The sequence below is a fragment of the Pseudomyrmex gracilis genome, unplaced genomic scaffold (assembly GCF_002006095.1).
Source record: "Pseudomyrmex gracilis isolate BER0280 unplaced genomic scaffold, ASM200609v1 scaffold_123, whole genome shotgun sequence".
NCBI lineage: Eukaryota > Metazoa > Arthropoda > Insecta > Hymenoptera > Formicidae > Pseudomyrmex > Pseudomyrmex gracilis.
In genome coordinates, this window is record NW_018020707.1 from 122,672 (window position 1) to 146,683 (window position 24,012).

At 43.6% G+C, this 24,012-nt stretch overlaps 1 protein-coding gene across 6 annotated transcripts in view; it reads right to left on the reverse strand.

Moving 5' to 3' along the window:
- Positions 1-2,824: 2,824 nt before the first annotated feature.
- LOC109856561 (LIM domain-binding protein 2) overlaps positions 2,825-24,012 on the reverse strand; it is a 131,423-nt gene continuing 110,235 nt past the window's right edge. For 2 of the 6 annotated variants that reach the window (XM_020431957.1, XM_020431962.1), the window contains 8 exons: positions 23,317-23,413; positions 6,445-6,547; positions 5,483-5,655; positions 4,778-4,981; positions 4,102-4,225; positions 3,475-3,599; positions 3,150-3,392; positions 2,825-2,926 (listed from right to left, as the gene is read on the reverse strand). In XM_020431957.1, the coding sequence (XP_020287546.1) occupies positions 2,825-2,926; positions 3,150-3,392; positions 3,475-3,599; positions 4,102-4,225; positions 4,778-4,981; positions 5,483-5,655; positions 6,445-6,547; positions 23,317-23,413 (1,171 nt within the window). Of the gene's footprint in view, positions 2,927-3,092; positions 3,393-3,474; positions 3,600-4,092; positions 4,226-4,777; positions 4,982-5,482; positions 5,656-6,444; positions 6,548-23,316; positions 23,414-24,012 lie in introns of all 6 variants that reach the window. The other 4 variants (XM_020431958.1, XM_020431956.1, XM_020431959.1 and 1 more) reach the window with 4 other exon arrangements.

Consider the following 24,012-nt stretch of genomic DNA (forward strand, 5'->3'; position numbering starts at 1 on the left):
CCACCCGTTGGTAAACGACCGATAAAGATAGTGATAAGAAAGATAGTGGCTGAGAGAGAACGACGCACAGAGGGGGAACATTTTTTTCTCTTTCATAGAACGACTCACTCACGATCACGATTTTATATTCGCAAGAATGGAGCACTTTGCGACACGCGAATTGTCCGTCCGTTTGCGAGCGCTTATGTGTTTTCTATGCGTGTGTCTATGTGCGCGCGTGTGTAATATATGTGGTGTGTATGCACGCACGTGTATGTATCAAGGAGCTTGAATTCCACAATCGAAGCAAAGCTCGTACCAACGTCGTGCTCAAGTAATGACGTTAGTTATACAGTAAAAACGCCAACAACAAATCGCCCATTTGTGTGATGCATGATAATTACTAACTAAAACCAAGTTTCCCTTTCTCACATTCTGAGAAATTACGTTAACGCGCGCGTTCGAATCTCCTCGAAGAAACGGAGAGAATAAACAACACATATATACAATATTTGTCTAAGTTTCATTAAATATTCTAAATCCTTCATTTATATATTTTTTTAATTTAAATAAATTTAATTTAAATAAATCTGACAACAATCACGTAACGTATTAAACACATATATATAAAGAAATATCGTAATATAAAAGATTTTTTTTTTAAATAAAAGTAGAGATTCGAACAACACGTTAATCGATCGATACTAGTTCTGAATGGAAGAAAGGAATCGCGTGTCGAATCACAAAGAGTAATATAAAAATAGGAACAAATGCGACGAGCATATAAACAATGAGGAACATACATGATGTGTTAAAAACGCAAGGAACTTCATTCAATAAAAATTTACGTGTACAATAAAGTTGTTTGTGTGCGCATGATGTGGTTTTTATATTATACATAAAACATTGTACAAAGTATCGAATCATGAGAGACGCAATAATATTAAAATTATAAAAGTTCTAAACATCATGTGTCAGTAGAAATAAGAAAAAAAGCATGATCCGAGTTCAGTAAACAATTATAAATTCACCTAGGTATGTCCCATACGAAATTAAAAGTCACGTTTATTAATTTCCGTAAGACGTGGGTACGTGCTGTGCTACGTGTCGTACCGCGATATGCTGCAAACCGCAAAACAATGTTGAAAAAAAAGAAGAACAAAAATGTTTTTGCAATTGATTTTCGCATAAAAGTATCGATTTTATGTTGCCCGCACTTTTTCCATCGACGCGTGTCAAATAAAATATATTAAAAAGATTATCGAAAAATTATCAATATTTACACAGATTACAAATCTACAATGTAACTTCCGGAAATAAGCAGCGACGTTTCACATGTCATCGGTGCGTTCGATCGGTTTCCCACGTTTTTAATATGAATCTTCGAATCGAAAGTGACTCTTCGCTCTTGTCTTTTCGGTTCATTCTCTATTCGCCCCACATTCTCAAGCATTCGCTTTCTTTCTCTCTTTACTTTCTTTCGCGCACGCCGAATCGCTGTCACACTACGCATTCTGTCAAACTTTCACACTGACGTTTGCACAAATACGTACTTACGATAATAGTTCTTACAATATATATTTTATATTCATTTACTCTATTTAATTATATCAATACTGTTGACGGATAAGAGATTCATTCACAGCTCGCGCCAGAGCGGATAATCGTCCCTGACGAGCGTGGCGTTTAACGTTCCCATTTTGTTTCTCGCTTATTCTTCATCGACTGAAAGCGAAAGTGTGACTACTGCCCGCGCTCATACCGCTCTCTCCACCTTTTATATTTAACATAATTTTTGACATAAAGTTTTTTTTTTATCACACACTAAAACGCCCGATCTCCTCTATCCGGAGATTACCGTCTGTCAGCACGGTGTCCCGAAGCAATATATAGCGGTCCACGAAAGCAACGAGATGCAAACTACTTCTCTTCTCATTTTCTGCAGCGTCCTCCATTCAGATCCTCCGCAACCTTCCCCGTATCATCGTGGTAGACTCGGAGACACCGCGCCACCTCCCCTTTGTTCGAGAATTAGAAAAATCATCGAACTCGAGCAGACGCCGCTGTATAGGTTATATTTATTTTCGACCAGCGGTGCAACATCATCATCATCAGCAGCAGACGGTCAATCGCGGACTCGACGCGCGAAATTAATCTATCAACAAACCGGCACTTATGAACCACCACATAAACACACTTCTCACTTTGAGTTCCAAACGTCAAAAGTTTTCTCCGATTCGTCTTCTTTCCGTTCACTTTTTCGCGCAAAATTCCTATATGGTTCTTCTGAATGGGATCACTTGTGACCGCGCTGCGCGAGAAAATACTCGATCTGCTGCAGACAGAGCAGTTGTTGGACCAGGCTTTGCAACGGGTCTTGGCCCGGTTGTAGTTGACCCTGCTGCTGCCCATGGAGTCCCTGCGGCTGCGTCAAACCTCCACCAGCAGGCTGAGCAGACGAAGGCGGCAGCATCGGGGCGCCTGACTGTTCGGCCATTAGTTGTCGCTGCAGCTGTTGCGCCTGGTAATGAGCCATCGCCATCAGCTCCGAAGATTCCATGCCCATTGAGGCAGCTGCAGCGGCGGCGGCGGCGGCCACGTGACCCAATTGCGGATGCTGCTCCGGATGATGATGACTTGCTACCGATGTTGCTGTTGGCAGACCGGGCTGGCAGGCCAAAGCCGGAAGTATATGCGATGACAGCCTGCCAGTCGCGGAGCCGGCTGCGGAGGCCAAATAGGCGGCGGCAGTGGGGAGGCTAAGATTCTCGCCCCGCTAGGGAGCCACGTTCTTGGGCCTGCGCCCCCGTCGCCCCCTGGTGGGGGGGCGCGGGGACTCCTGGCCTCACTGGCTCACTGCGGGGCTCTTTTTGTCCTGCTGTTGTTGACTTGCATCTTGGGATCCTTGCACACCCGCAGGCGTCCCTGCTTGACCACCTTGAACGCCCTAAAAATAATGTTTAGTTAAACTCTTAAATTGTATTATACTATGCTCATAAATAACAGTTAGTTGTCTATATCGTTTGAACCTCAACATTTTTTAAACACTTGCAAATTTACATCTTATTTTGTAAACCTAGCTTCATTTATGTTTATTCAATTTACTTTATTACTTCGCAAACCTAAGTTTTTCCATGTTCAGAAGGATGTTCCAGTTTTACGATAGGTACCTGGCTTCCAGGACCGCCTTGTGGTGGACCGGGACCACGATCTGGAGGCCATGAATTCCCAGGCGTCGGTTCCGAATGGAACTGATGCGGATGCGGCGGTGGACCACCTGCCGTATCATGACTATGGGGGTCCAGATTGTTCGCGGCATCATACTGGGTATTCTCTAACCTCGTTATTAATCGTTCATCTTCATCCCCGAATTCCCCACCCATTAGAGAAGGTTCCCCCACGACCATCACGTCCTAAAGAAAGCGCTAGTTAATGACTATTTCATAGACATACATATTGTACAATAAAATTAAAGACTAAATTTTACAAATTTACCTGCGACGCTAGGGAAAAATTTGGTCCTGGTGACCTCTTCTTACTGGGCGCAGGGGGCGCATTGTTTCCCGGTCCGGAAGTACTACCCTTCCTCTTTCTTCTTTTACTGGCCGGTCGTTGCGATTCTGAAGAAGAACGTACAACTCGTGAGCATGACGCTGCGCCACGTTTGGCCACGTGTGTAGCTAACACACTGATAAACGTAAAGAGCACTACCCAGCTGTGGACCTTTCTCATTATCAAAGGTCTCTGACTTGTACAAGCACAAGCATGCATCGATAAACAAGACATATAGACATGTGTATTCATTAGATCTATTTCTATGTTTCTCTCACGAATACAATTTGTATTTTGGACACTCAGAAAATCTTTACAGAGAAACACGCTTGGCATAGCTAGTATATATTTGGTGTTGGTTAATAACGCGTTTCTCGTTCCACCAATTTGTCGCGAACAAACTGACGGAATTTGAGATGATTGCGAGAAAGAAAACACCGGCGAACAACATCAACAACATTGCCGGCAGAAAACCCGATTTCTCATTGTCGTTTAGGACCGTCGGCCAACTCAACTTCCCCACTGGCTGGTGCTTCTCATGTAAAGCAACTGTTCGTCTACCTCTCTTACCCGGCGGGGCAACTATCCTCTGCCATTTCTGGAATAAGGTCGTTTTCAGACAGTCTCGAGGTGACAACGCGTAACATTTATGCCTCGACATCAGCTCCTGCATCGGCTCTAAGATCACGCACAACTAGAACAGTGAGAATCGTCAATGTGAGAACATGATCAAACATTCGAGTAGCAATTCGAAAAGGAAACATTATATTTCGTTAATTAATATTGTTGATTGATTGATATTACTAATCATTAATACTATTCAAAACACGAAGATCGCGCGATAATATTTGAAGAACGACTGAAGAAAATTTCACACGCCGACGATATCTATCCGGCAAATTACGCATGAACTTTTGTCATCGGTGAGACTCTCCATCCGCGAGAAGAAACTATTCACGACAGGCCGTTTCCGAACATCATGTACCGGTCCAACAATGGACGAGGACTTTCCCGCAGCCGACGTAACAATCGACAGGCTTTTCAAACGGCTTTGGGAGGATACACAGCGAAATTGCGCGGGCGCTCCGGTGAAAGCGCTTCCGAGCGCAGCGAGAAGGTGGATCCGTAACCCGGATAGCCGGAGATACACTTTCGCGAACGTGGGCGTGTGTATGTACATCGTCAAGCGTGTATTGTAAGAGTCAACACGTCACTTATGACTATTGTTACAACGTGGGACACTTACTCTAAGGTAGTTGAGAGTAGCGTTGGACATGCCCTGCCTGGTGATGTTTTTGCTGAGCTGCTCGATCATCGTCGGGTCCTGCTGCATGCCAACGACAGATCTTGGCATAAGCTCCCGATATGTCCTTATCGTCATGTGCCATGACTTTATCCTCATGAGATCGTCGAAGGTGAACTCCAATATTAACCTACCCTCCGTTAACACCTGGAATGAGTTTTGCATAACAATATCTGTCTCGTCTATTTTGGGAGTCTGCTTGATTTCGCATGTCAACGCCGGTCTCGTCGCGAGAGAGAGTTCACAGAGAACTTGAAGCCGGGAAACAAAGTTTCACGGAAATTACGAAAATTCAATTAAACTTTAATCCCTTTTATATCCCTTCGCAACATTTTTTTGCAGTCGAATTGAAATAGCAATCTTTATTTGTTATCTACACAAACATACAAACACACACACACACACACACACACACACACACACACTCTCTCTCTCTCTCTCTCTCTCTCTCTCTCTCTCTCTCTCTCGTTTGCGTACATATTATATGTTGCAATAAATAAACTTTGTGATCACGTAAACCACGAAAGTTTTACTACTACTTTTCCACTCAATTTATTGTTTTAGTTATTTCAATTATTTTTATTTAGTTCGAATACACATATATACAATATTAAATATAATAAAATTCTGTTACAGGACTATTCGTACCTTAACGAACATCGGCTTTACGTACTGCGTGACCATCGTGCATTGTTCGCAGTCCAATGATATTGTGGTAGTATGAAACGACTCCTTCTGATTCTTCAGTGTGTAATAAAGTTCTGTCACTCCGCCGTCGAATATCGAGCGGAAGTATCTAGGTATTAACGTCCTTCCTATCGCTGAAAGGATAAAGGTGAGAATAGTTTACAAAATAAATACGATAAACGTGTATTTTTATTTTTTTTTATTTTTTTTATTTTTTTGCAAAAAAAAAACGAGATGCGATAAGATCCACAACTTTATCTTGAAACCGATCGATGATACTTAAAGCAACCAATTACAATTGCGTTTAAAGAAACGCGCAATAATTGTTGGAGCAACTGCGTTTTCTTTCCGATTGCAAAATGCATTTCGCATTATCGCGCTTGTTTCGCCGCGCGTCTCTCACTTGCGCGGCGAGCCTGTCGTTTATACCCAGGTGACAACACGACGCGTATTCCACGAGACATGTAATCACGTTGTCGTCGTATATCCTCACGACGATGTGTGCGAGAACAGACATTAAAATCCACCGACTGCAAAATTGCCGCGCGGTGGCACGTTATTATTTAGAACGGGAGGACGGCGAGTATCTATCGTGCGCGAAACGCGCCGGCGATTAAGTATCGACGACAATGGGTCGCGCGCGATATCGCCAAGATGCAAGAAATTATCTCGCACTGGCAGACATGATTATCGGACGCATTAGCGCGGATGACGCGAACAGATAGCTGGAGGAATTTATTCAGGAATGTCACCTTGGTTTAAAAAAAAAAAAAAAAACTATAAAAAAAAAAGTAAAATAAGATATTTCACATAATGAAGGTAAAAAAATATAAATAAAAAAATAATTACTCTCTGAGACAGTCGGTTTCTCCGACAGTTTTTTTTAGTCTTGTTTTTCTTGAAGTAATCGGAGACACACTTACAGTATCGTTTCGGTCCGTCTTCCAAACAGAACTGTAGGGTGAGGGTGGCGTCCTCCTCGAAGAATTCGTTCGCGAAGGACTCCCACCAGTGATTATCGCTTTCCTAGAAACAGAGAAACACACAGAAGGAATTAGCCTCGCGTTGATTATTATCGCGCGCCGATTTATTCCGTGAGTGCGGAATCGAAAACGATCGAGAAAGGGTGAAAGCCAAGCGAAGGGTTGCGAGGAGTTACGCGGAGGACAGAAGTGACGAAGGCGCAGCGGAATGAAAAGGACAGGAGATAGAATGAAGAGATGACACCCCTTTCTCACTCCTCCTTCTCCTCCTTCTGAAGGACGGCGCGGAAAAGGCAGAGAAGAGGAGAGAACAGAAAGAGACAGAGGGAGGCTGTACCTCAGCGCTGAATAACGCATGACTGTCTGGCTTGAAATTATAGCATTCCGCCCCCTCCCAGTCGTAGGAACTACCCCTTGGCTCTGTTCGCCACGCTTTCATTCAATTATGCATCCACCGCCAATCCCCTCGCGCCTGTGGCCCACGTACCTTCAAACCTCCCGCGGGCGCTCCTCTTATTATTATTTTCCCGCGTGTGGCTCTCTCGATTTCTCGACCGGGGTTTACTTGCCGCGCGCGAAAAACCTACTGTCATCGCTGACTTTCGTCGGCCGAGATCGCTCGCGCGAATCCTACCGGAGATCGCGGCAAGTCAATCGTCCGGACGCGCAATTTTCATTCGCGAATATACCTTCTTGATTATGACGTGTCTATTTTCATTATCGAAATGCGTAAACAAGCGTGCAAAATGTTGTGTATTATTGTAAATAAAATTGTTATATTTCGTATCGCACACACGCGTGCGATACATTTCGACGGATATCGTCGCGTGGCCTGCGGAGAGTACACGCTTCTTTTGCACAATAAAACGCTCGTTGTCGGAGTTAACAATTATCATCGTTCGCCGTTGTAACTTATTGTTGCGCGCTTGTTCCGTCGCGGTTGTCGATACATAGATGCTTTTTAATTTTTTTTTTTCATTCAACGATAAAGACGGCTTTATTGCGCGCGATGACAGAACGAGGCGTCGCGACATTACTGCCGACTTCAAAGTGAATAATTAAACAGAGACAAATATTGTTTCACCTTCCTCGCGTGTGTGCATAAAGAGGCACACACTTCTCTCTAATCGAGTTATTATCGATCGGACGCAAAAAAAAAAAAAAAAAAAAAAAAAAAAAAAAAAAAAAGAACTCTGACAATAACGAGCAAGACATCGAATCGTCGAAATGAGATATCGCGTACGCCGGGGAACGTCGAATTTGCCGCTCCTCCCTTTCCGCCGCTATACTCACGTCAAATCCCCGCATAGACAATCGGTTTCCGGGCACCCCGACATCGCACTCGCCGTGATTTATTTCGGACGTAAGCTGCACCGTGCCAAATCAAGCAAACTGTTACCACTCCCGCGCAAATTGATATTTCTGGCAAGCGCGGTTGCAGTCCCGGGACGCGCGGAAAGGAGGAGAGCAGCGCGCCCTGGATAGAACGCGGCAAGAGGAAAAGTCGTCGGAACGGGCGGCGCGATAAGCGCGAACGAACGAGCAAGAAGAAGAAGAAGACGTTGTTACCTCCCTCGACAAATAGGCGATATATTCAATAGAGCGCGCGGCCGGCCGGCCGCCCCGCGCGTTGAAGAGAAAAATGTCTCGCGAGGCCGATCGAAGCCGACAATTGCCGCGAAAGTCCGTATTCGTTTCGCCAAATCGTTCGGCCGACGACGTGATGAGAAATCCAGTACTATTTGCGCGCGCAATATGGGTCCCGTCATTCCGGTTCTAATGTGAGTGACATGCGCTTCGACGCACATGTAACGATCTATTCCGACAAACGTGTAATAAGTGTCATATGAGCGGTGTACATAAAGGTAGTAGCACGAGTTCAAGCTTTCAGAGAGCTATGAGGAAAATTGAACTCGTGTGATGTTATTTCTTACGTTAAACGATGGAGCGATGTGACGCATACAAGTATTTTCGAGAATTATCTTTGTCGCAAAAAATCATTCGGACGAATCTTCGGCAGACGCGTTTAATCAATAAGTTCTTTATTTCGCGTTAATTTTCGTCCGAGCAAATAAGAATCGAATTTGTCATGGACTTAACTCGAAGTTTGTCGCGAGCAAGATAAAATCGGGAAAGTTTTCCGAGTCACATAATTAAGGCCCTTCAGTTGTAGCTTAGCGATTCTCAAAACTGTCGAATATCGCGAAAGTTTAACGCCCGTCATACATATTTCAGTGGAGTAATTAACAGCTCGTTAATCATTCGGGTACGTCTTTCGACCGGCACAATGCGGATCCCTCCCCGGATGGTGGTGGTTTCCTTAAATTCTCCGACGTTTCTCCGTCGGCGCGATTTTTTTTTTNTTTTTTTTTTTTTTTTTTTTTTTTTTTTTTTTTTTTTTTTTCACGCGCTCCGCGGACGCTACACGTTATCGACGTGTTCTCGCGCACGACGGTCCAAAATTCTACGCAGATAGAATAAAACATACGGTTTTTTTAATGTAGGCGAAATTAATTAACGACTATTTGAAATGCGAAAAATATTTGCAGAACCATTGTGCGAACGTCTGAACACAAATTTATTCGCATAAATACAACCGATAGTGTCAATAAATTCGCAGTGTTTCCACACGCATGAGATTTTTTTCATTCACATTATTCTATAAATAATAATAATATATGTATAAACAGTTATTGTGCATAAATTAACGCGTGCTTATTCGTAAATTATGTTCTTACAAGTCTCATTATTCGACTGTCTCATGTTCGTCCGCCTGTTCCGTCTCATTCTTCTTCTCTCTCTCTCTCTCTCTCTCTTTTTCTATTTCGATCCTGTATAATTCCTATATAATTCCATCCGATAATTCTCTCTCGCCTTACACAAAACCGCACTTCCGACAGTGCGCAAGAAATTTTCGCATCTGTCCTCGCTGCGAAACCGTCGAAATTCAATATGATTTGTCGCAATAAAAATTGGCTCTCCCCGCCGTGAACACTGTAGGTATGTGTCCCCACGCGAATGACAAGGAAATAACAAAAAGCGACAGTCGCGCACACGCGTACACCGTACACTTGCATTCAGCCAAGTTAATAACAGCGAAAACTGCAATGGTCGTCGCGCAATGTACGAATAGCGAGCACGACGAGCACAACGGTCGGTTGTTCGCGCTAACAAAAACCGCCCGCAGAAAGATATTATTCTATTACGGACACGCATGTTTTTTAATACCAAAAAAAATATCATTTATACATGGTACACACACTAGAAGAAAAAAAAAACTCAACAATTCTCTCTTTTTATTATTTCTTTTTTCTTTTATTTTTCTTTGACTTTATTTTAGCTTAGCCGCATAGATGTAATATTGCAATCTTCTCGCTCTTAGATTTTTCGTCTAATGCAGTTAAAATTCTGATCTACGAAATATATGTTGTCTCCAACCGAGAGAGAGAGAGAGAGAGTCATTTCCCTAAACAATAAATTCGAAGCATGCGAATTAATAAGCACAAAAGCCCTCGCCAAGCAAAACGCGACATAAGTTCCGCGGCGCCTTTCTATTCATTAAAATGGACCGCTATATTAAAACACCACGGCGTGCATAATATCACATTCAAAAGGGACCGAGAGGAAGATCTCATAGGCGGCGAGTGAGGAAAAAGGGCGCGCTCGGACATAAATCGCGGCGTGATTTTCCCGCGTTCCCGCCGCGCGCGTTTTTTCGACGGTCTCTCGTATTAGCGGGCGGAGTTAAATTCAATTTGCCTCTCGGAAAGAGAGGAAGAGAGAGAGAGAGAGAGAGAGAGAGAGAGAGAGAGAGAAAAAGAGAGAACTGCAGCCCCGGACAGTCCCGGGGCGGAAAAAAGCAAAGGCCCACCGCACACTAGGTTGGCCGAGAGCTGCAGAGAGAAGAGTCGCGTCCCGGGATCTCGTGTAATAACCGGGGTGTGTGCGCAACGCTGCGCGTTTTCGCCGCGGCTTCAGCCCGAAAAAATGCTTGACGTCGAGAGTCGTCCCGAATTCCAGTCCGATTCCGGCATACCGGCGCGACGACGAGAAAGAATTCGAATGTAATTCCGCCAGGTAGCTAGGCGCGACGCGACGCGCCGCTGGTGGCGTCTCGACGCCGACGCCGTATTTTAAAGCCGCCGCCGGCGCTCGCGACGAATAAATTTCTTTTCATCGATTTGGCCGCGTCGACCATTCTCGAGAAAACCGACCGCGATGCGTCTCGCTGCCCTTTCCGCTTTCGTCGCTTTGCCCGGAGAGAAACTCCCGAAATTCCTGCCCTTGTCCCCAAATTCTTGACCGTACACGCCCGTTTAACGCTAAGTACGGCTGTTACCGGCTTGACCGCTTCTCGTGTCTTTGTATACCAACACCGGAAAACTTTTTAGAACAGCCACGATTATCAGAGAATCAAGACGGAAGTATAATGTGTCACGCACTAAAATACGCGCGGACGGAGAGCGAACTTGAATTTTCTTTTTTCGTGAAAAAATAAGTACAGATACGTTACGGCTCCTTTTTTCTCGTTAGATTTCTAGGAATTAAATCTGATACGATTGTGACATAATCTGGATCTGTTGAATTTTGAATTCTGTATTTTTTCTCTCTCTCTTTCTCTCTCGAAAAAAAAAGATATTTTTGATACTACGTTTGGATGAAGCGTTGCGCAAAATTATTACACGAAATTCTAAAAAAAAATATAAAATTTTCGAGCTTGATATATTCAAAAGCGCTATTTTTTTACTTATTTTTATGTAATAGCATTTAACTGAGTACATATGTGTGTGTGTGTGTGTGTCTCACATGTCTTTTTTACGGAGAGTGGAAACGCGCGAATGTGCGGAATATTCTCGCGAATACTTGCGACATCGAAAGCCGAACGCGGTGAAATCATATTAGCTTCGATTCCTCATTTTTTTCAATCCGTTCCTCTCGAACCGACTGTCAAAATCCGCCTTTTTCATCCTATCCGTTCATTCTTCAGTTTTGTGATTTCTCGCGCGTTTCCGACTGGCGGCGCGGACTATACACCGGGGTTGCCGGCGGCTCTCTCGCCGGGACTGTACCACCCCACTGTTGTTAGGGGGGTGTGGGGAGACTAGGGGTGGTATATGATCGTGTATATACGTCGCCGCGAAAGTATTGTCGGCGCGCTCCACCTCTCGATTTTCTCGCGAAAATCCTTTTCGCGCCCAAGTCCGCGGCCTACGTGGACGCGGCCTATATCGAAAATTCGCGAAAATTCCGAACCGCATGACCACCATTTTTGAGAAATTTCGGACACGCGCCACGCCCGCAGATAGATTCGACGGGATTTCTCTCTGACGCGACCGGCCCGGACAAAACTCTTCCGGCCGATCGGAGTATATACGGCCAGGGGCGGCGGCGCGAGGGACGAACTCGGGGGGGAAGAACGAGGGGATGGGGGGTACAATATGGGTTATCGAGGGGGCCCCACCCCCAGGGGAGAGCAGGGGCCCTCATTTTATTACCCAGGCTCCCATGACGGTTCTCAACCTTGGCCGAACTTGATTCTCTCTCTCACGCGACTCGCTACTCGTCGTCGTTGCGACTTGCGCGAACATGAGACGCGTACTTACACTCCCTGCGAGTTGTCGAATCATCGAATCGTACATGTTCGTACAGACGTTCGTATCCTCAGAAAGATGCGGGCATATGCGCGCACACACTCGCGAAACGCGTTGACGGAAGAACAACGGCGACAATATTTGCTGCTATTTTCGTGCGCAAAGAGTACGAACGAGCAAGAGAGAGAGAGAAAAAGAGAGCGACGTGACGAATGTGCGCGATGGAAAATGTGAAAAGTGTTCGATAACCGTGTAACGGAGGCTTTTGCATTCGATAACGTCATCTCGCGCAACGACGTCACCACGCCGACACCCTCGCGGCGCTCTGCATTCGCCCTTTTCCCCCTTGGGTCTCAAGAGTTCGTTCGCGGAAAAAAAATCTAATGTTTCGCAGAAATTTGTCATTGCTCGAGAATAGTGAATACACAACATAAATATATAACACGCGACGGATTAATATGTCAGTGTTGCTCGTTAGTGGTGCGGTCGTGTAATACTAACTACTCGATTTAATATCGGGTAATATTTTTTAAATAATAACTCGCACGCATGTGTGCGCGCTCGAAAGAACGTACAAGAATTATTATTAAAAAAAAAAAATATATATATATATATATATATATATATATATTTTAGCAGCAGAATTTCTTCGGCAAAGCAATTTTCTCTCGGAAAAAATTTCCAGTTTCATTTAACACAGATTTCAAGCGCCGCGCGCAGAGAAATATATAAAAGAAGAAAAAAAAGTTTATATTTCGAGAATTGCAGATATATTTTATTCGAGATAATACTTCGCAAACAAAATTTACACCATCGAGTTTTCCCGATGCTATGTATTTTTAGCACATCTAATACACAAAAATCTCGGAATAATGCAAAAACAAAAAAAACAAAATACACGATTCGTATGAAAAAAAAAAAAAACTGTTTCTAAACGGATCCAAAAAATATATATATCGTATTTAAACACGCTGTTTACAAGCTTCGTTCGCGTTTCCCTTCCATCTATCTTTCTAACAAATGCATTCTGATCACACGAGAGTTTTCATTCTCAATCGTACATTTCATGAAAATCCAAATTAATTTCTCTCCGCTCTCCCTCGTTAAAAGTTACTTGTTCAAACATAATTATTTTCACGTAATATCAACAAACATGATTGCCTCGGAGAAGTTTGATATAAAACAAAATATATATAATAATATAATATAATATATACTATATCGTAAGTATAATACGTAATATACATAATATTCGCGATGTCAAACGCGCGAATACAACGAAACAAAAAAGAACGCCGAGCTATTCAAAACGGAGAGATAATTAAAATCTTTATAAAAAAAGAGAGTCCCGCTTTATCGCTAATGAGCCGCGATGCCATTTCGTCGGCATTCCTTACGTTGTTTTGTCGTAATTACGGAATTACCGTGTCACGAGAGATACACACGCACATATACATACGTATAAATATCGCGCGCAGAAAAGAGGACGGAAGAGAGGAGTGGCGAAAAAAGAAGGCGAGAGAGAGAGAGAGAGAGAGAGATGCGTGCGTGTGTAGAATCAAGAGAGAACTTACGCGCGAAGGGGTAAAATGAGGCGCCATCAGTCACAGTCAAAATGCTGCGCGTCATAATAGTCGGGAGTGGATCTCTCTTCACGTGCACGTCAAAGTCCAACGATGGAAATTAATGCACTTTCTTTCGCTGAGTAACGTACGTCGAAAACTAGACGACCGCGAAACGCGGGGGATGAAAAAAATGGCGCGCGCGTACGGCGGGGGGGTTCCCCTCGGTATATAAATCATACGCGAAAAATCCCGCGCGAATTTTTCGCGACCTTAATTTTAAAGACAGATTCCGTGGCCTGGAAACGCGCGCGGAAGAGAGAGAGAGAGAGAGAGAGAGAGTACTTGAGCGCCCGTTTTATATGGCGCTAAGACATTTTTCACGCTCGAGCTCACATTATTGCAGATTGTTATCATTCCGTAAGACGTATTGATATATCGCGACGAATATATAGTTAATAGTAACAAGATAAGCAAGAAAAAGAGAAAGAAAGAAAGAGATTAGCTCGCCGTGAAATTTACGGCGGCCGGAAACGCGCGTAAATACCTCAGATGGCTTCATTAAATCAGAGTCGGAGAGTAAGAAAACATAAAAAGAAACGCGCGCATTATCACCACGAGGGCTGCTCGCCACGCGCACCGCCTCAATAAAGCGCATAAACGAGTTACATATAAGGAAAATGCATAATCGCGGCTCCTGAGAAACTCGTTTCCGTATCGGCGGCAAACCGGTTAACAAACTTTTTTTTTTTATCTAACCCTGCTGTCGCACCGTTAATTGCCGTTCGGTATATACATTGAACGTGTCTCTTTCTCTCTCGGGAGTGTATCGGGAACCCGTTTAAACGTTCGCATTGTAACTTTGGCGGGTCTCGTCTTTTGTCTCGGCGACCGTAGTCATCGTCTACGGTTTTTATAACGCAACTCCTCCTCGCACGCACGTCTATCTCTTTTTTTCATTTTCGCTCTTTTTCTTTTTTTCTCTCTCTTTCTCTCTCTCTCGTATCACTCCCGAGATGAGATAATGAAGGAGAGGGAATGTGAACGACGGCGTGTCACTTTTTATCCCTCTTCTTTCTCCTTAATACAACTCGCCAACCGACGTTATTTACGTTCATCGTCACGATCTTGAAACGAGCCGACCGCAGCGTAAAGCAACTTCGAGATCGCCACGAAAAGCACAAAGATGGTTGCAACATACTCGGAGAATATCGAACAACCAAAAGAAGGCAGCGCAACCGTGTCTGCAGCCAGGTGCAGCTCGAGCTGCACAACGACGGTAGTTTTCGCGTATATGGTTCATCGAGAAAGGCGGCACGTCGCGAAGAGAAGTCGACGGCGGCTTCCCTGAGAAAGTCCTCCTTGAAGAGAAAGCACGCGAAGTTTCGTTTCGTTCCGCGATTCGGTCGCTTCGGATTCCGAATCGGGTTTCTTTCTTTTCAAATCCGACCGTCCAGCTCGGAAGCCGCCCTTCTCGTCCATTAGAACTCTATCGGCTTCGCATTGTCGCACATTCTCCCGCGTATTACGTGCCCACCACTTCGTAGCCGTTCGTTGCGATGCTCGTGTCTGAAAAACGCAATTCGACGAACGAAGAGAAGAAAGAGAGAGAAAAAGAGTTATTATCTCGCGAAAAATCGCACGAAAAGCGAGCAGATTGCTACCAACAGTAATCGGCGCGTCTCGATTTGTTTAGAAATCGCGCACCGAGACAGCTACTCGGAGGTAGTTCTTCTCGGACTCACATCTGTCGATTTCTCTACTGTCGTTGAATTATAATTTACGAGAAAAGGAATTTTTGCGTCTCGTTTATTGATTTTACTTTTGACATTGTTATTATTATTATTATTATTATTATTCTTTCTCAAACTAGATTCGAATGGGGGATGATTCGCATCGTTGTACGCGCTATTGTTCGAAATAATTACTTCGCTCCAATTTTCTCGAGCCGCGCATTTCCTATTGGTCATTATGAGCGGCATTCGATCTCTCGTCGGCTACGTCATTCACTTCCGTTAAAATCTTTTTTCTCGGTTCTTAAGATAAGATCGATGAGATATACATCTACCGACAGGGCCGGTCTTATCACAGAAAGATAGCGCTTCCTGTTTAAACTCGAGAGTAACACGGGCCAACGGTGCAATCTCGAAGCTTTCCGTAGTAAATCATCATATCGCTTTGATGTTCTATTTTATTCGCTCTTCTGTGTATATTTCATATATCGTTTTCTCTTTTTTTTTTTTTTTTTTTTTTTTTTTTTTTTTTTTTTTTTTTTTTTTTTTTTTTGAAAATTATCTCGCGCTCTTGATTGTATCATTGGATATTTCCTCGCTCGAGAGATGTTATACGCATAATAATTATTTCGTCGGAACTTATTTTACGTCACATCGATTTTGACGCAACTGAGAGAAAAAGCTTGCGATCCTAGCAAAAAAAGCGTGTGTTAAATAATTACAATTGATTCTATCGATCTTGATTGTTGCCGCTCTTGATCGCAACGCTGATTGGACGTTTCTCGGATGTGTTTCTCGATTCACGTCGTACGAATCAAGAGGCACGGTACTGTCTCGCGCCGTTCAAGCGCGACTTTCTTGCGTGTGTCTTTAGAAACGTAATTAAAATAAAGTCACGTGACAATGAGAAGAGGAAAAACAACACGTGACTGTACTTTAGTCATCTTTTTAAAGACACGCGATTAAAATAAAGGCACGTGACTGTAGTCACGTGTTGGTTTTTTACTCCTTACGATTTTTTTTTTTTTTTTTATTTTCATGCGTTATTTCTGACATTTCTCAAATGTGTATTATATGGTTTGTAAGACGTATATACTAGCTGTCATCGCGGTGACAAGTTGTGTTTACTGACACTACACGCTAAAATAAAAACAATAATAGCGTGCGCGTAGCACGCATCTGTGTTGTGCTAGTAAAAAAAAAAAGCGCATAGAAGTCGCAGGAAATTTGCACGCAAAATTTGCTCGATCGCGTTTCTACGTCATTCGAGGTTTTTTTCCTTCGACGCGACGACGCTCGTCTGAGAAACTATATTTATAACTAATTTTATCGCGCGCGATCCGCAACGCTAGATCGTCTTGGCCGTCGCTTCCGCGTTTCGCATCTGCGTTAATTCTGTGTGTTACGAGTCGGTCGTTTTCGTTCGTCGAACGTGCCCACGCTTCGCGGCGATGCCGTCACACTCTATCCGATTGTACTATAAGCTTCTTTGAAGCTTAGATCCTGTCGATTCCAAGCAGCGCTCCGGCGCGTTCGGAAATCGATTTAGTTCCGATCGATATGAACAAATACGGTGGGAGAGAGAGACAGTGAGGCCAGAATCTTCTCCCTTACGTATTATCGCATTCGCCCGGAAGAATAGACTCATCCACTTTGATTCAAATTTCGTCGATCTTCCTATACTATATGCTCACTGCTCACTTTTATCTTTCTTCCTCTCTCCCTCCCTCTCTCTCTCTCTCTCTCTCGCATTGATAGATTTGTAGATTTTTCAATTCTTTTTCTCTCTCTCTCTCTCTCTCTCTCTCTCGAGGATGCGAACACTTAGTCTATCACCGTTGTTGTTGTTGACGAATTCATGCGCCTTCTGCTTTTTCTCTTCGCTTTCAATTCCGCTTCACCGGAGATATTTCAGGGATATTCTCTTTGATGAATTTTTTCCTGAACTGTCACTTCGTCGCAACGTTTCGCAACTACCCTTAACTTTCCCGGCAAGTGGATTTCTCAAATAAAATTTCCGGCAAAGTGAACTTATCTTGTAATTTACCGATACTACCAAGAAAGCGAGAAGGAGAGAGAGAGAGAGAGAGAGAGAGAGAGAGAGCGCACTAAGATTCGCAAATTTCAAGTTTGATTTCTTCGATGACTAAGAGTTAGCTTTAAACTACAAAGCCAACTAAATGACTTTTTTCTTCTACGTTACAAGGCAGGACTATGGAGAAACTGTAATATCTGAAGAGAAACGGCCAATCCCATGAGCCGAGCCGGGCTTGCTCAATCTCTACCGAGTTGCCGCAACTCGGTCTAACGTAGGTACAAATCGACCGATCGCGATTTTCTTTCGTTCTCGCGTCGAATCACTATTTAGATCAGCGGAGGCCTTTCGTTGATTCGCACGCGCATGAATACGCAGGATTATGAATTCTCGGTATATTCGCGACACACCGAATCGTAAAAGCAGTCTTTCCGTTGCTGCTTCTCTGGTCGTTGCTTCTTCCTCCCGTTTCCAGCCTCTCGCGGTCTTTTCCCTCATTTTGTTCTCGTTGGCTTTCTCGCTCTCGACTAAATCGCTTCCTCTCCTTCTCTCTCTCTCTCTCTCTCTTTCTTTCCTCGTCTTCGTCTAGATAACTTCCTAAGCAGAACTACGCCAAACTTTGCAAGTAACGGTACACTTAGCAGCTCTCCGGCCATCTCTCTCGCTCTCTACCCCTCAACCGCAACGTAAAGATCTTCCGCGAATAGTATTCCAGCGATCGTTAGTAATCCTCTTACGCATCGAAATTAATAATTTCTGCCTATCGACTATCGGCTGATAAAAATAAAAATCCAGCTCCGGCAACGTAATTTATATAAAATAAGAATTTTGTGATAATTTCATTTCCTACTTGTATTTTATTTCTTTTTTTGAGAAACACACCGCGACTTTAAGAAAACGCGCGTGTTCACCCTTCATTCCCGTTTTCACTTTCTTCCTCGTGACTTCCGCACGCATTCTTCATTTGCCTTACATCAATCATTCTCACATAGAACGCACTCTAAACTGCATACATTTAATCGCTAGCTAACTTCGATACGATCGAACGATTGTGTTGGAAGGGTCGATCGTATACATACGTATACGTATGCTATATAATTCACCACACCCCGCGAATAGTATATCACACACATGCGAGACACATTTTGCGGTAATAACCCATGTCGAATATTGACCGACCTAATTTTTGTTCAAAGTGGATTTTAATCCACGAGGCGATTCACATTTTTCCATTTCGCTCGCGCTGCCTCACTTTCGCAGCTACTTTTCGCTCGCAACTAATTGTCGTCGAAAAAATACGACCCTCCTCCCCTCTTCAAAATTCGAAAACGCGCCCTTTCGTATAAGAAAACATCTCCTCCCCGCCAACCAATACTATTAGAACCGAAGGAAGTAGCGGAAGAAACGGCGTTGAACCTTGCAAACGCATGCTGACAACGCACGAGATGCGACGATAGCGCGAGGTAAAATGATTTATGACCGCGGGACACGCCATGTCGTTTGCTAAACTTCGCGAACGAGGCGTGTGTGTCCACGTGCGCGCGAGGGAGCAGGAAAGCGTACGCGAAAAACACGAAGAGCGAAAAGGACATGCGAGGTAGAAATGGAGAGAGCGCGGGACTAGAGAGTAGAATTTATGTCGCGTTTCAAAGGAAAAAGAAGGGAGTGAAAGAAGAACAAATCCGCTCGGAGCGCACATGTGACATGTGAATACACAAGACATACCAAATGCGAGGAAAAATCTGAGAAAGAGAGAGAGAGAGGGAGAAAAAAAAAGAAAAGAAGAGAAAAAGAGCAAATCTCACTTCTTGGCGATCGAGAGACAATGAGGAAAGGTAGAAACTGTGCCAGTAACGCGCCACCGGCTACACCGCGCTTTCGACACAGGGTTGTAGCTGTTGAAATTTGGATCGCTGCCCTTTCGCGAGGTTCTCCACGCCTCGTTGGTGGCTCGGACGACTTTGCGCGGCCGCGTTTAAAAGCGCGTCTTGTGCACGCACCTGTCGTCGTGATACGCGAGAGTTAAGACACACGGGTATGTCACGTGACAACACATGCGGGGTCATTATAACCGCGACTTACAGAAAGCTCGTGAAAAAAAAAAACTCACGATACTTCTTTGCGGAAAATGTGTACTTTCTATTATTATTATTTTTGTTTTACTTATTTGTTCGTTGAAAAAAAAAACATTTCTCGTCTCTACGTCTCTTATATATCGCGTTAAATTTGCGAAGTTTATATATTTTTTTTTTTTTTTTTTTTTTCAACGTCGATACACATTCCTTTGAAATACTTTTTCGATGAAACTCGGCTGTGGTTGCCTGAACTTAACGCGCGCTGCGCACCGACCGTATTTCGCCCGCAATTTTCCCCGACAGACGCGTTTGACCGCAGAGCCTCCGGTTTACAATTAAACAACACGTTTGCTGCAAAAACAATCGGTTCGGCTGGGCAAAGAGATTGCGCCGCGCAATCTTTTGTCCGTGATGATGGTCGTGGCGTAATCGCCAGCCCAAAAGCTGACCAAAAAGTGTTTTTAACGCTCGCTTCGTACGAGGAGACGCTGGGACGACGACGCGATTCACAAAATAGAATTGGACCCATGCGACGCGTGCGGCTTATCGAAATGCATCGCGACACATTAAAGATACTATTAAACGCGTTACCTACAAGCAATCCGCGTTAACTCTCGTTTCATGCTGTTGCACGCGACACATACGAATGCACGCACGCACGCACGCACACACAACCGAGAGGCGCCACTTTCACGCGTGCTCTAATATTCCGATGGAGTATGTGAATTTTTTAACGAAGAATTTATTTCGCTTTAATCTGTCGGCGAACGTTGGCGCGATTTCGTACCGCGTGTTGAATGCGCGCAAACACTGTCGAGCCGCTGAATAACATCATCGATCGCATCAAAGTTTTTTACGATAAAGCCGTCGTTGTTGTTATTTAAAGGAAGTTCTCGACGCAACATGAAATGAGAGATACATTTCTCTGTGCTGAAAAAAAAAAAAAACTATCGCAAAACAATTCTCTGGAGAAAGAAAAATGGGTTCTAATTATTTACAATTTAGATTATCTTACATCTCCGAGAGAGATATGCATGACAACAATTACACAGTAAGTAACTTTATTAATTAATTAGCACACGTCAATAACATTAACTAACAATCCTATTATATAAAATTAAACGTTGACGTTGGATTTGATTGATGTTAAATCCTCGAGCGTTTGTCTGCTAATTATTACCTTAGCAACTGGATTTTACGATTGCATTGTTAATAAAAATCATGTCGCTTCGGGCAATTTTTTTTCTTGTTTGAAAGAAGATCGATCATTTCTATCGATGATTCAAGATGAATTCGGGTCATCGCGATAGAGTGTACGCAAAATACGTGCAGTTCAATATGCATAAGTAAAAGCAATTGCGACACACGACTGTTCGATTCTGACCTTTTCTTTCTCTCGTCGCAACGATCGATGCGGTCCACACACATATATATATCTGTACATATATATGTTCATGTGTGTATATATATATTAATACCTGCGCTCTCTCTCTCTCTCTCTCTCTTTCATACATGCTTGTGCCAGCGAAATATAATTCGCACACGCCCAGTCCCCAGTGCGCTGCGCGCGAGAATGACCAGAAAGAGAAAAAGAGAGAGACAGAGAGAGAGAGAGAGAGAGAAAGAGAGAGAGCGCAATTTCTCGAATTTAGTTTTGTGCGCTTGTCAAGATGATCGTTGCGGTTGTAGTGAACGAAACAGTTTCGGAAACAAAAAAAAATGTTTCGCACAAAAATCCGCGCGAAAATCCCGATCTCGTCCGGATTCAAAAGCTGAGCACGCGAAGAAGTTTTTCGTGACGGCACGTGCACGATTCTCCGGCGAGGCGTTGACAGCTCTCGCCGCCTCGTCTTGCCTCTTGCGCGCGATGCTAACGACAGAAACCGAAGGAATTTATTCGGGTCGGTCGCTTGTCGAAGAGACCTCCCAGGGAAGAAGACCGGTTGTCCATCCGCGGCTCGAAGATTAATGAACGCCGTGCTAGGAGCGCAGGCTCATTAGAACGCATTAACCTCGGGCGTTTTTTTTTTTTTTTATTTGTTTTTTATTTTGATTTTTTTCTTTTACGTCTTCGCATTACTCAATCCTTAATGACATATTGACTAGCGCGAAGTATCAACCTATCTACGAAGAAGGAATGTTACCATCGCACTTCTGCTTGTCGTAAATCGCGCGTTGTAACTGCCAGTCGCGGGGGGTATAAGGGAATAATTTTCGATGGTAAATATACGCGCGCGCGCGCGCGATATTACTCGGGGCTGTGTCCCCTTATGGATTACGCATGCAGATAACACATCGCCGACGCGACTATATTCGAACCGCGGATCATTTGCATTCAGAACCATTACAAGGTTTTAGCGGCCGTGTGTTACTTTTGTCGCAATTGCGAGAAAATTGCCGATTTGATTGACGCAAACGCGGAAATTTGTTGTGTGATGTCGCAGTTGACTTTTCGCGTGATTAAAATTACTCGCGCGATGAAAATACACGGGACACATTGAATAACTGTTGTTAATTATTTTCGCAAAATAAAAAAAAAACCAGCCGATTTTTGGTCGGCTTTTTGGTCGTACACGCGACTTTCTTTCTGCGAGACCTCGATTAACCGTTGCCATCGCCGTCTCGAAATCGACCTGACGAACAGCAGAGCGACATGTGCGCGAATTATAATGCGTTCCCAGGATCGTATCTTATCGCTATTATCGTGAATCTCTTCGAAGAGGTTTTATCTGCCGTCGATGGTATATAGGCCAGATAATATTTTATAACGCACAATATATATACACATGCAAATGTTGAACAAGTATATATTGAGTGAACTGTACCGAAGCAACAGATTTTTTTTTTTACATCACGTTTCGCACGAGAGAAGACGCATTTCCATTCCGTTTAAATACTCGAGGTACGATGGACTTTACGCGAGCTCTTTTTTTTTTTCACGAGTGCCACAAGCCCGAAAGAGAAAAGGAGAGGGAAGAGAACGAAAATTGCGTGCGATTCATCCGAGGCCGATTGAACAAAATGGCGTGTAATAACCTTTATCAAAATAACATCTCGATAAATAGCGCGCTCGATTAAAACATATCGCAAATTTCGTCGCCTCCGACCGCATCGCAAATACTTTTTTTTTTTTTTTAACTGTTTTCAAAGGGACATTTTCCTAATTTTGTCGACAAAAAACGAATTTTTTATCCGAGGCCGATTGAACAAAATGGCGTGTAATAACCTTTATCAAAATAACATCTCGATAAATAGCGCGCTCGATTAAAACATATCGCAAATTTCNTTTTTTTTTTTTTTAACTGTTTTCAAAGGGACATTTTCCTAATTTTGTCGACAAAAAACGAATTTTTTATCCGAGCGACATAAAGCAATTATTTTGCATAATAAATTATCGAATATATCACATATATCGCGCGCGCGCGCGCGCGAAAGTAGACGAAGAGATAAACGAGCAAGTGCGAAAGGCCAACAAAGAATAAGTGGAGCTCGCTCTGGTCAACGCGAATGTTCCGAGTACCAATATAAAAGTATCAATCAATCAGCGCGCCGGACACGATTTTTATACGCAATTATCATAATAAAATCATGAATGTTTTAAATTATTATCGTGAAATATAAATCTCTAATTATTTCTTTATTCAAAAAACAGCAATAATCTCTTATTCTTCTTTGAACTATACTCTTTGAGACAGCAACCAAGTGTGACGGATACGTGTCCGGTGATAGACACTTTTACCTTGTACACACACACACGCACACACACTTACAACGTACAAAGAGAAAAGAGAAATGAATTCGAAAGCGCGTACTCACCTCCGTGCGTTGTGCTAACCTCTTGTTGAGCTCGTGGAGTCTGTAGTCAGGCTGGTTGTAGTAAGCTGGCGTGTGCCTCCTGGGGACAGGTAACGATCTGTCAGATCACAGACCGATCGGTCATGTTATTAATAGGTGCGTTGTGTGTAAATGTGTGTAAATGCGCAAGTGTGTTGCATGGGCGCGCGCGCCACGAATGTTTCATGCATATAATGTGTTTCCCCACCGTCGCCTTATCGCGCGACGTCGCTCGCCACACTGCGCGAATTTTCGTAAGGCGCCCCGAGGGGCACACACTACTACCGGCTACTCCTCTCACAAGCACCGCCGCAAAGCGAGCTCGGACGCGTGGCACAGATTCGCGAAATGTAGTTTACGACTTTCACCGCGACCGCGGTCATTTTCCGTCTTTTTAATGCGCGTTTGAAGAATAACACCGCGAAACATTGCGCGATTCAAAGGGTATTCGATGCTACGTCGCGTTTCTCTCTTGATTTTGTATCATGTAAATAAATTATTTCGAATGATCTTATCTCATCTCGATGTCAAAGTGTAGTTCATAAATCTTCACAGATTTTGTACCGCGAATAGAAGAGTAAAAACTCTCGCGAAAGCGACGTCGTTTACACATGTTTTTTGCGACGTTTGACCATCGAAAAACCCTTTGGCACAAACTATACGCGATACAAAGTCGGA